The following is a 13,498-nucleotide window of genomic DNA, read 5'->3' as shown; positions in this document are numbered from 1 at the left end:
AGGGTGTTCACATGCCTCAATGAAAAGAAGCACAGAACACCTCAATGAACAAACCTCAATGAATACTTGTCTGATTTGTCCTCTACGCACTACCACACACATCCCTGCCTGGTTAGGTAGTTAATTGTCAATTATTAGTTGCTATAGCTGAGGCATGCACTCTGCTTCCAAAATTGAAAATCATAAATTAATGTGCATTGGCACATGCGGCTTGATTAGCTCCGCCACCGAAGGTGGACGGTGATTGTTTTTACCACTGTCTGTTAATGTTTGTCTGTTTTATGATTATGATTTATGTGTTATGATTTATGGGAGCGAGACATGGGTAATGAACGTAGAGCAGCAACGAAGGCTGGAAAGGGTGGAAATGCGAATGGTTCGATGGATGTGCGGAGTATCGTTGAGAGAGAGGAAGACAAATGATGAATTGCGAAAGATGATGGTAATATTGCCTGTGATTGATGCTGTGAAGAGGAACAGGCTGAGATGGTTTGGTCATGTGTTGAGGAAGGATGAAAGTGACTGGTTGAGGAGACTGATGGAAATTGATGTAGAAGGAAGTAGAGGACGGGGAAGACCGAGAAAGACTTGGCTAAAGATGGTGGAAGAAGAAATGCGGGCAAGGGGGTTAACAAGGAGAGATGCAGAAAATAGGGCAAAATGGAGAAGATTGTCATGGGGACCGCAAGGCTAACCCCCGCTCTAGCAGGGAAAATGGCCTTAAAATGCATGTTGTTGTTAATGTTTGTCTGTCTGTGAGCAGGATATCTCAAAAAAGTTATGGATGGATAACTTTTTGGTGGATAAATTGGGTGTGTGACAAGGGCGAATTGAATAGATTTTGGTGAAAATTCGGATCTGTCCGGATCCAGATTATGAGCATTTTAAAAATATGTTCTAAGTGATTTTTCACCACTCAGGAAGTCAGGGCAGGAATTGGGAATTTGTTCAGTTCAGACAGGAACACCAAACAGGCTAATCCAATGCTAAACAGGATAAAAATGGCAAACCTTGACATTCCTGGCATTAGATCTCCATGGGTGAAGCAGGTCCAGTCTGAAAATGGCAACCGTATCATAGACGATGCATAAACCCTATACGCACAGGTATAAAAACACACAAAAATACAACAATTTAGATGAACATATGTGAAAACAATCGTCATAATTTATTTAACACTATTTAGAGTTGCAGTTTGTCACATGGTCGTTTTATCTGCTATGTTTTATCTTCACACCAGAGTTTATATTTTTGGCATTTTTAAAGTGGAAAGGATTTGGAATGTTAAACTGCACTTTAAAGACCAATTATATCTGGGATGAAAGCCACAGTTAAAACACATTCTCATTTTGTCTGTTTAACGAATAATTGCATTTGCTTTTCTCTTTTTTTGCACAGTTTAGCCATGGTGGGACGCCAGAAATGTAACAACTGGCTGCATGGATTCTTGAGTTTTTTGTTTTCTAGAGAAGGTGGATCATGAAAACATCATGAAAACTAGAGGTTCCAGGTAACCTGAACTCAACTGGTCTATATCAATATGGTTAGAATATGCATAATAGAACCACAAACTATAGTTTATATGTGCTAAAGAGGTACAGTAACGTTGAAAGTATCTCATGTTTAAACAGGAAACTAGAAAAAATTGAGTTTTAAGTGAGGCATGAAAAGTAAAACTACAATTACTTTTCTCAGATTTCAGACTTGAATTTATTATATGTGTTGAGGTTTGTTACATACTGTCTACACACCAAGTTTCAGCCTTCTAGCTACATTAGGAAGTACCAGATTGACAAAAATTGATTTTTCAATATGGCCGCCCTGCCGCAACCATTTTTGGGCATGCAATGCCCAAATGCAATCCCAAACTAGTTTATGTCTTAAAGATGCTGCATAACAAGTTTCATCAAATTTAATCAATATTTGTGACTTTTAGAGCGTAGACGTCGAATTGTTTACAGACGACAGACAGACAGACGACAGACGGACGACGGACGACGGACACTGGGTGTCGACAAAAACTCAGCTGGACATAGTCTAGTTGAGTTAAAAACTGGGGTATGATGTAAATCAAGCATAAATGCGCCTTGCTTCTGGGCTATCAGGGAGGGCAACTTCGTTATGATTGGACAAACCTTAGTCATGTTTTGGTGAAAAATGTTAAAATGTCTATAATTGAGTCATGACCTTAAAATTAGGTCAAGGTCAAAACATATGTCAACCCCACATACTTCTTATGCCATTATTGATGCAAAATTTTATTCCAAGAGTCCCAACCCGATCCAAGATACAGCTTGGACTTTGGCAGAAAAAAGGGAGAAAAACCTCAATGGTGAGGTCCAAGAAACTCTGTGGTACCATTAAACATAGGGGCAATACCCCTGGACGCTCACCTGGTCGAATAAATAGTATACTGCACTGACTAAAGGTATTTTAAACCAATTTCAATGGTTGCTAGAAGACAGAGCAGCATGTAGAATCATACTAACATAATCATCAGTCCTTAAACAAACAAACAATAAAATACCTATTTTGGGGGGCAACCCCCTCCCTCCTCCCCCAACCCCATAAACCTCCTCAGACCCCAATTTTTCTAATGCCTTGAATAAACATTGATACATCACGGGTGATCAAGGTTGTGGTGAAGTTACATTGAAATAGTGTATGTAGTTTCAGAGAAAAGAGCAAATATATACTTCGGGGGGAGTGGGGGGGGAGGGAAACGCCCCCCCCCCGTAGACCCCGTCAGGGCCCGATTTTTTTTAATGCCGTGAATAATCTTTGGGACAGCATGGGCGGTGAAGGTTGTGGTGAAGTTTAATCGAAATAGTGTGTGTAGTTTCTGAGAAAATAGCAAATTCCTATTTTGGGGGGTCAAACCTCGATCCACTTTGACCCCCGGTAAAACCCCTTAGACCCCGATCTTTTTAATGGCGTGAACAAACTTTAGTCACAACACAACAAATATAATTTGTGGTTTGGTCACAATCCCTTCAGCAGTTTCGGAGAAGAAGTTGCAAGCGTTTACGGACTGACGGACGGACAACGCGCTATCGCATAAGCTCCCCGGAACTTCGTTCCAGGTGAACTCAAAATTGAGGGCACCAATTGTAGAAACAAACCATACAACAGCAATGAGCCTTCACCCCTATGCTATAGGGAGACACTTAAAGACCAGGCAGCCAGAAGCTGAAGTGACCCTGCGGACTCAAGTGGATAACCCCCGACCCACCCTTTCCCTGTCCATTCACTCCCTTGTATGTTGTATCCCACTGTCAGTGTGTTGCCTTTTTTCCCCTCAGTCACCTTACTCTTGAACCAACCACCAGACAAAAAGCCAAAGACAAAACAAAACTTTTCAATCCAATTATTCTTTTTAACAGAAACTACAATTTTAAACTTAGGAGAAAGGGATCCATTGTTTACAAGTAATTTTCCCCTTGTGATGCTTCTTGTCTTTATACATTGTTCCTTGTTCAGAAGGAAACAGGTGAGCCGGTTCACTATGTCCCCCTACAGACCACTCTACACACTGCCGTAATGAAGCTGTGACACAACTGCATTAATTATGGCAATTTTGTTTGGTTTGGAATCACCTAGTACTTGACAAGGTTGAGTCGATACACTACTGGCCTGGAACAGTTCATAATCCCCTGGTGAAGACAATGCATGAGGCAGCATTCAGCTCACAGATTTGTCATAGGAAGGAATGAAAGTCTTCAGGAGTTTTGCTGTTTACTGTACCCAAGAACCTGACTACTCAAGTCTCACCTCACCATCCTGGCATCATCCACACATTGGTGAACTCAAATAATGATCATTAACCGATGAAGAAAAATCACTGAATGTATCATTAATTAATAATGTAGAACAGCTTGACTAAACATCACAAAAAGACTAACTTCCAGTTTCTTAAAGTGCAAATGGTAGCTCTTCTTCTTCTTCTTCTTCTTCTTCTTCTTCGTCTTCAGAAAAAGAGAAAATAACGGTTCTCTAATCTCCAAGGTACTGAGACAGATGTAATGGAAGGATCTTTAAAGGTCCACAGACACAGAAATGTTTTTTGTTTTTTAATGTGATTATATTGATTTTTAAGTTGTAGCGGTTACCGCTGGATGTACATAATCGCCTTGCACCGGCCAGAACACGGCCAGACGCGCCTCTCCCGGGCATGCCCGGACTCACTGTTCCCGGGCACGCCCGAACCTCCCGGGCACGCCCGGTCTCGTCTTTCCCGGGCATGCCCGCTCTCGCCTTTCCAGGGCTCGCCCAGAGCGTCCGGGCATGCCCGCTATCGCCTTTCCAGGGCTCGCCCAGAGCGTCCGGGCATGCCCGCTATCGCCTTTCCAGGGCTCGCCCAGAGCGTCCGGGCATGCCCGCTATCGCCTTTCCAGGGCTCGCCCAGAGCGTCCGGGCATGCCCGCTATCGCCTTTCCAGTGCTCGCCCAGAGCGCCCGGGCACGCCCAGCCTCGACTTGCCAGGCCGCAGCCAAACACGCCCGGGCAGGTCCAGACTCGCCTTTCCAAGGCTCGCCCTTGATACCCGGGCATGCCCGGTATAGCTTTTGCCGGGCAAACTTCCCGACATAAATGTGTATATATATTGTTGCCCGAAAAACGGGCTTGTCAGAATACCTGAGCTGTTTTGTTTCAATAAAGCAACTCGGACGAATTTCGTCTTTGGTCGCGTCAATTCTTTCGACTCGCGTTGGAGCGCAGTTCCTTCATTGGTGACCTACCGACATGGATACGGCAGTGACGCTTAAACTGCCTACCTTCTGGGAGGCTCACGCGGCTGTTTGGTTCGCCCAGGCGGACTCCCAGTTCGCCCTGCGAGGCATCACCGCGGACGACACCCGCTTCCACCATGTTGTGGCGGCGCTCGGTTCCGCCACCGCCGCCCGCGCCTTGAGCCTCCTCCAGCACCCGCCGGCTGCTGACAAATACGACGCGCTGAAGACGCTCCTCCTCGGCGCTTTCGCCCTCTCACCGGCAGCACGCGCACGGCGCCTGCTTGACCTGCCCGAGCTCGGCGACACGCGCCCGTCCGAGCGCATGGACTATATGCTCTCGTTGCTCGGCGAGCACTCTCCGGCATTCCTGTTCCGGGAGCTGTTCCTCCGTCAGCTGCCTAACCCGGTACGCCTCGCCCTGGCTGGCACGTTGATCACGGATTCCCGCGCCCTCGCCAGGGAAGCCGATAAGATCTCCTCGGCGGGCCAGCACATCGGCGCGGTTACCTGGAGCCCGCCGCCGTCCGAGGCGACGCCCACGATGCCCGAGCGCCCTGCGCGGTTGGAGGCCGAACTGCCGGTGCAACTGGCGGCCGCCACGCCGCACCGCCCGCTTCCGACACGACGGCCGGGGCCTCCACCTGACCGGGCGTGGTGTTATTACCACGCCAGGTTCGGACACAAGGCTCGGACGTGCCGGCCCCCGTGCACTTTCGGCAGGTCGGGAAACGGCCGGGCCGGCGTTCATTCCCAGCCATGAGCGCCGGCCACTCGGGCAACTTGCTGTTTATTCGGGACAAAGCGTCTGGACGGCGTTTCCTGTGCGACACCGGCGCCCAACTGAGCGTCATACCTGCCTCCGAGCAGGACAGGCTGGACGCAGTTTGCGGCCCCTCTTTGGTCGCTGCTAATGGCTCGGCCATACGCACTTTCGGCCCACGCGTCGTCACCCTCTGCTTCGGCAGCCAGCGCTTTCAATGGACTTTTGTTACCGCCAGCGTCCCCGTGGCTTTGCTGGGCGCCGACTTCCTCTGCGCGCACGGGCTGCTGGTCGACGTCAAACGACGTCGCCTTGTCCACGCCGAGACCTTCAGCTCCCTGGCGTGCACAATGAGCAGCTCCGCGCCGACCGAACTGGCGTGCGCCCTGCCGGCAACGAACGAGTTCGCTTGCCTGCTCGTGGAATTCCCGGCCCTCACGCGGCCGACGTTTTCGGCCGTCGCGGTGCGGCACGGGATCGAGCACCACATACCCACTACGGGCCCGCCGGTCTACGCCAGGGCCCGCCGCCTCGACCCAGCCAAGCTCGCCGTGGCAAAGGCCGAATTCGACGCGTTGGAGCACCTCGGCATCGTGCGGCGCTCCGATAGCGCGTGGGCCTCGCCACTGCACATCGTGCCAAAGCCGGGGGGTGGATGGCACCCGTGTGGTGACTACCGCCGTCTCAATGATGCTACCACCCCCGACAGGTACCCGATCCCGCATATTCAGGACTTTTCCGCCCGTTTGGCGGGACGGGTCATCTTTTCAAAAATTGACCTGATACGGGGCTACCACCAGGTACCTGTCCGGGCGGCCGACGTCCCGAAGACGGCCGTCATCACGCCGTTCGGCCTGTTCGAATTTTTGCGGATGCCGTTTGGCCTCAAGAACGCGGCCCAGGCGTTCCAGCGCTTGATGGACGGCGTGCTGCGCGACCTGCCGTTTCTTTTCGTCTATCTGGACGACATCCTCGTCGCCAGCACGTCCCGCGCCGAGCACCTCCTCCACCTCCGAACACTGTTCGGTCGCCTCAGCGAGCACGGCTTAATTGTCAACCCGGTCAAATGCCACTTCGGCGCGACGACCGTTGACTTTTTGGGCCACCGCATCACCAAGACCGGGGCCGTGCCGCTGCCGACCAAGGTCGAGGCCATCACCACGTTCCCGCGTCCCCGTTCCATCAAGGCCCTCCAAGAGTTCCTCGGCATGGTGAATTTTTATCACCGATTCGTGCCCCGCGCTGCTCAGCTCATGCGGCCCCTTTATGAGCCCCTCCGGGGCAAGCCGGCCAAGCATGACATTGTTTGGTCCGCGGCCATGGACGCGGCCTTCGCCAGTGCCAAACGGGCCCTCGCCGACGCAACGCTGCTGGCTCACCCGGTGCTCAACGCGCCCATCGCCCTCACTACGGACGCCTCCAACTACGCGGTGGGCGCCGTCCATGAGCAATGGGTGGACGGGGTTTGGCAGCCACTCGCTTTTTTCAGCCGGCAACTCCGGCCGAACGAGTTAAACTACAGCACGTTCGACCGCGAGCTGCTCGGGCTATTCCTGGCCGTTCGCCATTTCCGACACCTCCTGGAGGGCCGCCCGTTCACGGCTTTCGTCGACCACAAGCCGTTGGTCTACGCAATGGCTAAGGTCACGGAGCCGTGGTCGGCCCGCCAGCAGCGCCACCTCTCCGCCGTGTCGGAGTTCACCACGGACATCCAGCACGTCGCCGGCAAAGACAACGCCGTGGCCGACTGCCTTTCGCGGGCCAGCGCGAACGCGGTCCACCTCGGCGTGGACTTCACGCTCATGGCGGCCGACCAGACCACCGACGCCTCGGTGCAGGCACTCCGCGTGGCGGACACGGGCCTCCGCCTGGCCGACATCCCCTTCACGGGCACCGTCCTGCTCTGCGACGTCTCCCAGGGCCAGCCTCGCCCCATCGTGCCCGTTTCCTGGCAGCGCCGCATCTTCGCCTCCATCCACGGCCTTTCTCACCCGGGCCGGAAAGCTTCTCAGAAGCTGGTGTTGGCGCGTTTCGTCTGGCACGGCCTTCGACGAAACATCCGCGACTGGGCCAACGCCTGCACGGCCTGCCAGCGAGCCAAGGTCCACCGCCACACCCAGGCCCCGCTGGCACCTTTCGCCGTGCCTGAACGGCGTTTCGACCACGTCCACGTGGACCTGGTGGGTCCCCTGCCCCCCTCGCGGGGGTTCACCCACCTGCTCACCATGGTGGACAGGACCACCAGGTGGCCGGAGGCCGTGCCCCTCTCCTCCACCACCACCGCCGACGTGGCGCAGGCATTCATCGCCACCTGGGTCGCGCACTTCGGCGCACCAGCGGACATCTCGTCCGACCGCGGCCCACAGTTCACGTCTGAGCTTTGGGGCGCGGTCGCCCGTTCGTTGGGGGTCACGCTGCACCGCACCACGGCCTACCACCCCCAAGCCAATGGGTTGTGCGAGCGGTTTCACCGCTCCATGAAGGCCGCACTCATGGCCGGCCTTCAGGACGACGGTTGGGCCGACCGGCTGCCGTGGGTCCTTTTGGGCCTTCGCACGGCCCCAAGGAAGACCTCCAGGCGTCCGCCGCCGAGCTCGTCTACGGCCAGCCACTCCGCGTCCCGGGCGAATTCGTGCCTGACGCTACCAGTCCCTGGTCCGCCGCTCGCCAGCGCTCGGACCTCCAGGAGGCCGCCCGACGATTTGCCCCCGTGCCGACGTCCCGCCACGGTGGCCCCCAGTCCTACGTCCCCCCGTCGCTTCGCACAGCGGAGTACGTCTTTGTGCGTCATGACGCGCACCGGGGGCCACTCCGGCCGCCGTACGACGGGCCCTTCCGGGTCCTGCGACGGGGCGACAAGTCTTTCATCGTCGACTTCGGCGGCCGGCCGGACCGGATTTCTGTGGACCGCCTCAAACCGGCGCACATGGACGTCGACCGACCACCACGGTTGGCCCTTCCTCCGCGGCGAGGCCGCCCCCCGTCCACAGTTCCCCCCGCTCGACCACCCACCACCACGTCAGACCCCTCCCCACGACCCTCCAGGGGTCGCTTCGGCCGGGTCATCCGGACCCCCCTTAAATTGACCCTGCCGGTGCAGGTCGATTCTGGAGGGGCGTGTGTAGCGGTTACCGCTGGATGTACATAATCGCCTTGCACCGGCCAGAACACGGCCAGACGCGCCTCTCCCGGGCATGCCCGGACTCACTGTTCCCGGGCACGCCCGAACCTCCCGGGCACGCCCGGTCTCGTCTTTCCCGGGCATGCCCGCTCTCGCCTTTCCAGGGCTCGCCCAGAGCGTCTGGGCATGCCCGCTATCGCCTTTCCAGTGCTCGCCCAGAGCGCCCGGGCACGCCCAGCCTCGACTTGCCAGGCCGCAGCCAAACACGCCCGGGCAGGTCCAGACTCGCCTTTCCAAGGCTCGCCCTTGATACCCGGGCATGCCCGGTATAGCTTTTGCCGGGCAAACTTCCCGACATAAATGTGTATATATATTGTTGCCCGAAAAACGGGCTTGTCAGAATACCTGAGCTGTTTTGTTTCAATAAAGCAACTCGGACGAATTTCGTCTTTGGTCGCGTCAATTCTTTCGACTCGCGTTGGAGCGCAGTTCCTTCAAAGTAATAAATAAACTAGAACAATGCGACGGTGTCGCCAATATGCCTCCGCATAGTCCCACAATGGGTAGATGCCATCACTTTGCATATGTATGGGTAGGGGATCACGTTTGTGAAGTTTCGTGTTGACCGGATAAGGTTCGTTTTTCTATCCAAGATGGCTGCCAAACCACATGACCTATGACATCAGCATTTTCAAACTATATGCAACAATGCTGTAACAGAGACACCATCTCCTTACTGGCTGGCCATTGGCTCCCAAAGGGACCTCATCCGTCCTTTGTCAGGTGTTGTTCTTAGTTCTGCAGGGTGCCACTGTCCCCAGTGGCAAGCTAGTGAGGGGAGTCAGTTTAGTCGCCAACAACCTGACGATGCGGCAGGTAGCACTAGGTTCCATGTTACCAGTAGCAGTCCATAGACCGACCTGAGCCTTTTTCCCTCCCTCCCTTCCCCTTCCCCTCCCCCACTCCTTTTTCCCTCAAAAAATATCAGGCAATATTTTTTTACATCACATAAGGCAATTCATGGAGTATGTTAAAAATGACTGAACACTAACTGAGTAAAACATCATCAAACATTTATTAGCATTGCATTGTGTAAAAAAAACGATTTTTTTTTAAATGCATGCAGTTTGCTTCGAGGGAAGCAGGTCAGTGGGGGGTGTAACAAACATGGTTTTGTGTGACAATTGCCTTTCAAAGCAACTTAACAGTTTTTATCCACCCAGCAATTTTGCGGATAACAATTTTTGCTAAAGTGTGTATTTACAAACTAGCAAACGTACCCGGCATTGTAGGGTAACAATGGGTCGCTTTCTGACGGGAATATGAATGAGGGAGGGGGATGAGGGAGGAGAGGAGGGAGGAGAGGGGGAGGGGAAGGGAAAAGGGAAGGAGAGGGGGGGAAAGGAGGAGGGGGGAAGGGAGAAGGGAGGAGGGGGAAGGGAGAAGGGAGGAGGGGGAAGGGAGGAAAGAGGGAGGGGAGGGGGAAAGGAAGCGGGAGGGAAGGGAGGGAAGGGAGGGAAGGGAGGGAGGAAAACGGTGACGAGAAGGGAAGGGAGGGGGAAGGGAGTGGGAGCGGGAGGGGGAGAGAGAGGAGGGAGGGTGGAGGGGAGAGAGACAAATGAGGGAGAAGAGAAGAAGGGAGGGTGGAGGGGGAAAGGGGGAGAGAGGAGGCAGGAGGAGTGAGGAGGAGTGGGGGAGCGAGGAGGGGGAGGAGCAGGGAGGGAAAGGAGGGTGGAGCAAGGAAGCGGGAGGGAGGGGGAGAGTGATTACATCGCACAAAAATGTTAGTCAATGAAAAAATGGGTACGTGAAAACAAAAAGGCAGCTCTGTCTACTGTAACGCCATGGCTTGCAAAAGTAGCCTAAATAGTGTTCACCAAGTGGTGGTTCACCTCGTTAATCATATTCAAAAAGGCTGTTATCACACACCCAAACTTCCCCAGCCTTGTGACTAATTAATTAAGTACAAGTACACAGGCATTTCTCACTTCATTTGTAGAGCCCTCGCCAAGCGGCTTAAGCACTCCAGAAAGCACTCCAACGAAATGGGTGATAAGGAACAACTGGCTTGGCAAGCGATAGCAAGCTGATTGAAATGGCCGAGGAATTTATTATAAAAACAGATCAATTTCAGGCAGGAAATCCTATGGAAAACACTGAGAGCAGACAAATTCAAAAAAGGGTGTTATAATACACCCAAACCTCCCCAGCCTTGTGACTAAAAAATAAAAAGCATTCTGAGTATTGCGCTGCAATACACGTCCCCTACCAAAGTTCAAAGTGCCATAACTTTGTCAAAAATGATCGAATATGCAAATTTATGCACGGTTGATGCTGGTTTTCAAACTTGATCTGAGGAATGCTGAGGCACATGTGCGTCACGCCTCGCCTCGTTGATAAGCCCGCAATGTCGCTCTGTGGAGCGGCCTGCACGTATTGCACTGTGAATTATATAATTACCAACTCACGGTCTGAGGTACTAGCGATTCAAGAGATATCCATTTTTAAAAATATTTTCGTTTAATTAACGATATCTGCCAAACCACGCGCCCTATCGCAAATTCCAAAAGGACATTTTAGTAGACTGACATGCTGAACAGATCTGTGAAGTTTCCCCTCGATTGGATCAAAAATGAGGGAAGAGCTCGGTTTTAAAGGTTCATGCTTAAAAACGTCATAACTCTGAAACCATGTGATGCATGACATCATGCTCGCTGACTTTTTTGTTCGTCATGGGTATGCGATTCTGCCTGCAAAGTTTGGCCTCGATCTGTTCAGCCGTTGCAGAGAAAAGGGGGTTTTCGTGTTTTCACGAAAACAATATGGCGGCCGAACCACGTGACATGTGACGTCATAATTACCATTAAAATATTCTACAGACCGAGTCCCTCCTATGGTGGAAATTTGATCTCAATCGGTCCTATTATTACAGAGAAAATCTTTTTTAAAGGAAATTAAAACTTAAAATGGGACTGAGTTAAGGATCATCAGAATTCCCAAAGTTCAAAGTGCCATAACTTTGTCAAAAATGATCGAAACGTCGTGAAGTTCGAACTTGATCTGTAACTTATCATGAGGAAACCATGTACCAAGTTTGAAATCATTAGCATTAAGTGTTTAGAAAAAAAATCCGGAAAACCGTTCTTTGCGTGACGGACTGACAGACTGACAGACTGACGGACTGACGGACTGACGGACGGACAGACGGAGGGACGGCGTGCAAACCTATAGTCCCCTCCGGTGTACACCGGTAGGGGACTAAAAAGGGAGCTATGTCTACTGTAGCGCCATGCCTTGCAAAAGCAGCCTGAATAGCGTTCGCCAATTGATAGATATGGTACATTTTGTCAGATTTCACTCAAGATTTGGACATTATTTAGTCTACAGCATCCAATCCTCATATCCGCAACCAGTTTTTGATGATATGCTTCAATCATGTAATGATAATTAATCGAACGTGTTTCCAAGGCAAGGCACGTTTGAGTAGGCCGAAACAAAATGGTGGCAATTAAGAACCCAGTGAGGTGCAATAGGCTGACCAAGATGGCGGCCCGCCATATTGGTATACCACCACATCGGTTTTTTTTTCTTATGAGCACCTCGTTAATCATCTTCAAAAAGGGTGTTATAACACACCCAAACACCCAGTTTTCATCCTTGCAATCTGTTCGAGGTCCAAGTGTATGCATGCAACATTTGGGGCTGCTAGGTTTCATGGTTTTAGAGTTATAGAGGAGACAGATGGACGGACGGACAGACGGAAGGACGGGCACTGCCTTTTATTATTTACCCTCGCCTGAGGAGAGGGTATTGCATTTGAGTCCGTTTGTTTGTTACTTGCCAAGTAGATTCCGGCAAGTATGTTGGTTGGTTGGTTTGTCTGTCTGTCTGTCTGTCTGTTTGTGCACAGTACTACATCTACATCGTTGCACATAGCATCGCCATACATTACACACATATTTGCCTTGCCCTAGAATAGACTGTGCCCAATTTTTAACTCTCTAGGCCCAAGATCAAGCTCAAGGTCACCCAAAATGTGAAAATCGTTAGATTTTAATCTTACAGCCGCCATGTTGGTGCTCGCCGTCACTGCGATGAGAAGCGAAACACCCCTCAGAGCTGTCACATTCACAATCGCGATGTCGTATGTACTCTCGATACGTGTTTCCTTCATTGTAAAAACTACCAAGTCAACAGTTAAAAGGATTTTGAGCCGATAGGTGTTACGGCCTTGGCAAGATCGATGGAGACAGCGATCTGTTAGCGTATACACCACCCAAATAGCTATACTGGCTATGCTGCTAGTTATATACCGTCGACAGGAGTATACATGTATAGATTTCAAGAGTATACATGTATAGATATAGATTTCCCGCCATTTTCATCCAAAATGACCGATAAAAAAGTACATTCCGGCAAGTCCTCGGTCTCTGACCGATTTTTCATTTGTCTGTCTGTTTGTTTGTCTGTTTGTCTGTTTGTTTGTCCGCACAGAATAAATATGATTTTCTCTGCAACCGTTGGTCCGATTGACAGGAAATTTTCACCAAAGGTGCAACTCCACCTGTATATTTTTTTAGGATAATTATGACGTCATAGGTCACGTCGTTCACCCGCCATATTTGTTTTAACACAAGAGCCTTAAAAACCACTGAAAACATCCTGGCGAGGGTCTGCAATCTCTGATTGCTCTTTCTTGTTATTATAGATGTGCCAAGAGTGATGTTATTATATTTTAACAAGAGTGAGAAAGAGTTCTTTGTAATCAGGAATCTTTAATGACCACAATAGCTGTGTAACTCTTAAATGTCTAGGAAGTAAATGTAATAGATTCTTATGATATTGTCATCAATAAATAGCTCAAAACTCAACCTGTGAAGTAAA

The 13,498-nt window shown here is 51.2% G+C and overlaps 1 protein-coding gene across 3 annotated transcripts in view; it reads right to left on the bottom strand.

Annotated features, from left to right (window-relative positions):
• TMTC4 (transmembrane O-mannosyltransferase targeting cadherins 4) overlaps positions 1 to 13,498 on the bottom strand; it is a 166,102-nt gene that overhangs the window by 76,801 nt on the left and 75,803 nt on the right. For all 3 annotated transcript variants that reach the window (XM_068128585.2, XM_068128586.2, XM_078784646.1), the window contains one exon: positions 1,011 to 1,094. In XM_068128585.2, coding sequence (XP_067984686.2) covers positions 1,011 to 1,094 — 84 coding nt within the window. The remainder of the gene's footprint in view (positions 1 to 1,010; positions 1,095 to 13,498) is intronic.

Source organism: Myxine glutinosa, chromosome 9, assembly GCF_964187855.1.
Source record: "Myxine glutinosa chromosome 9, kmMyxGlut1.1, whole genome shotgun sequence".
Taxonomy (NCBI): Eukaryota; Metazoa; Chordata; class Myxini; order Myxiniformes; family Myxinidae; genus Myxine; species Myxine glutinosa.
Note: the sequence above shows the minus strand (reverse complement) of the source record. Positions and strands in the feature narration are given on the sequence as shown.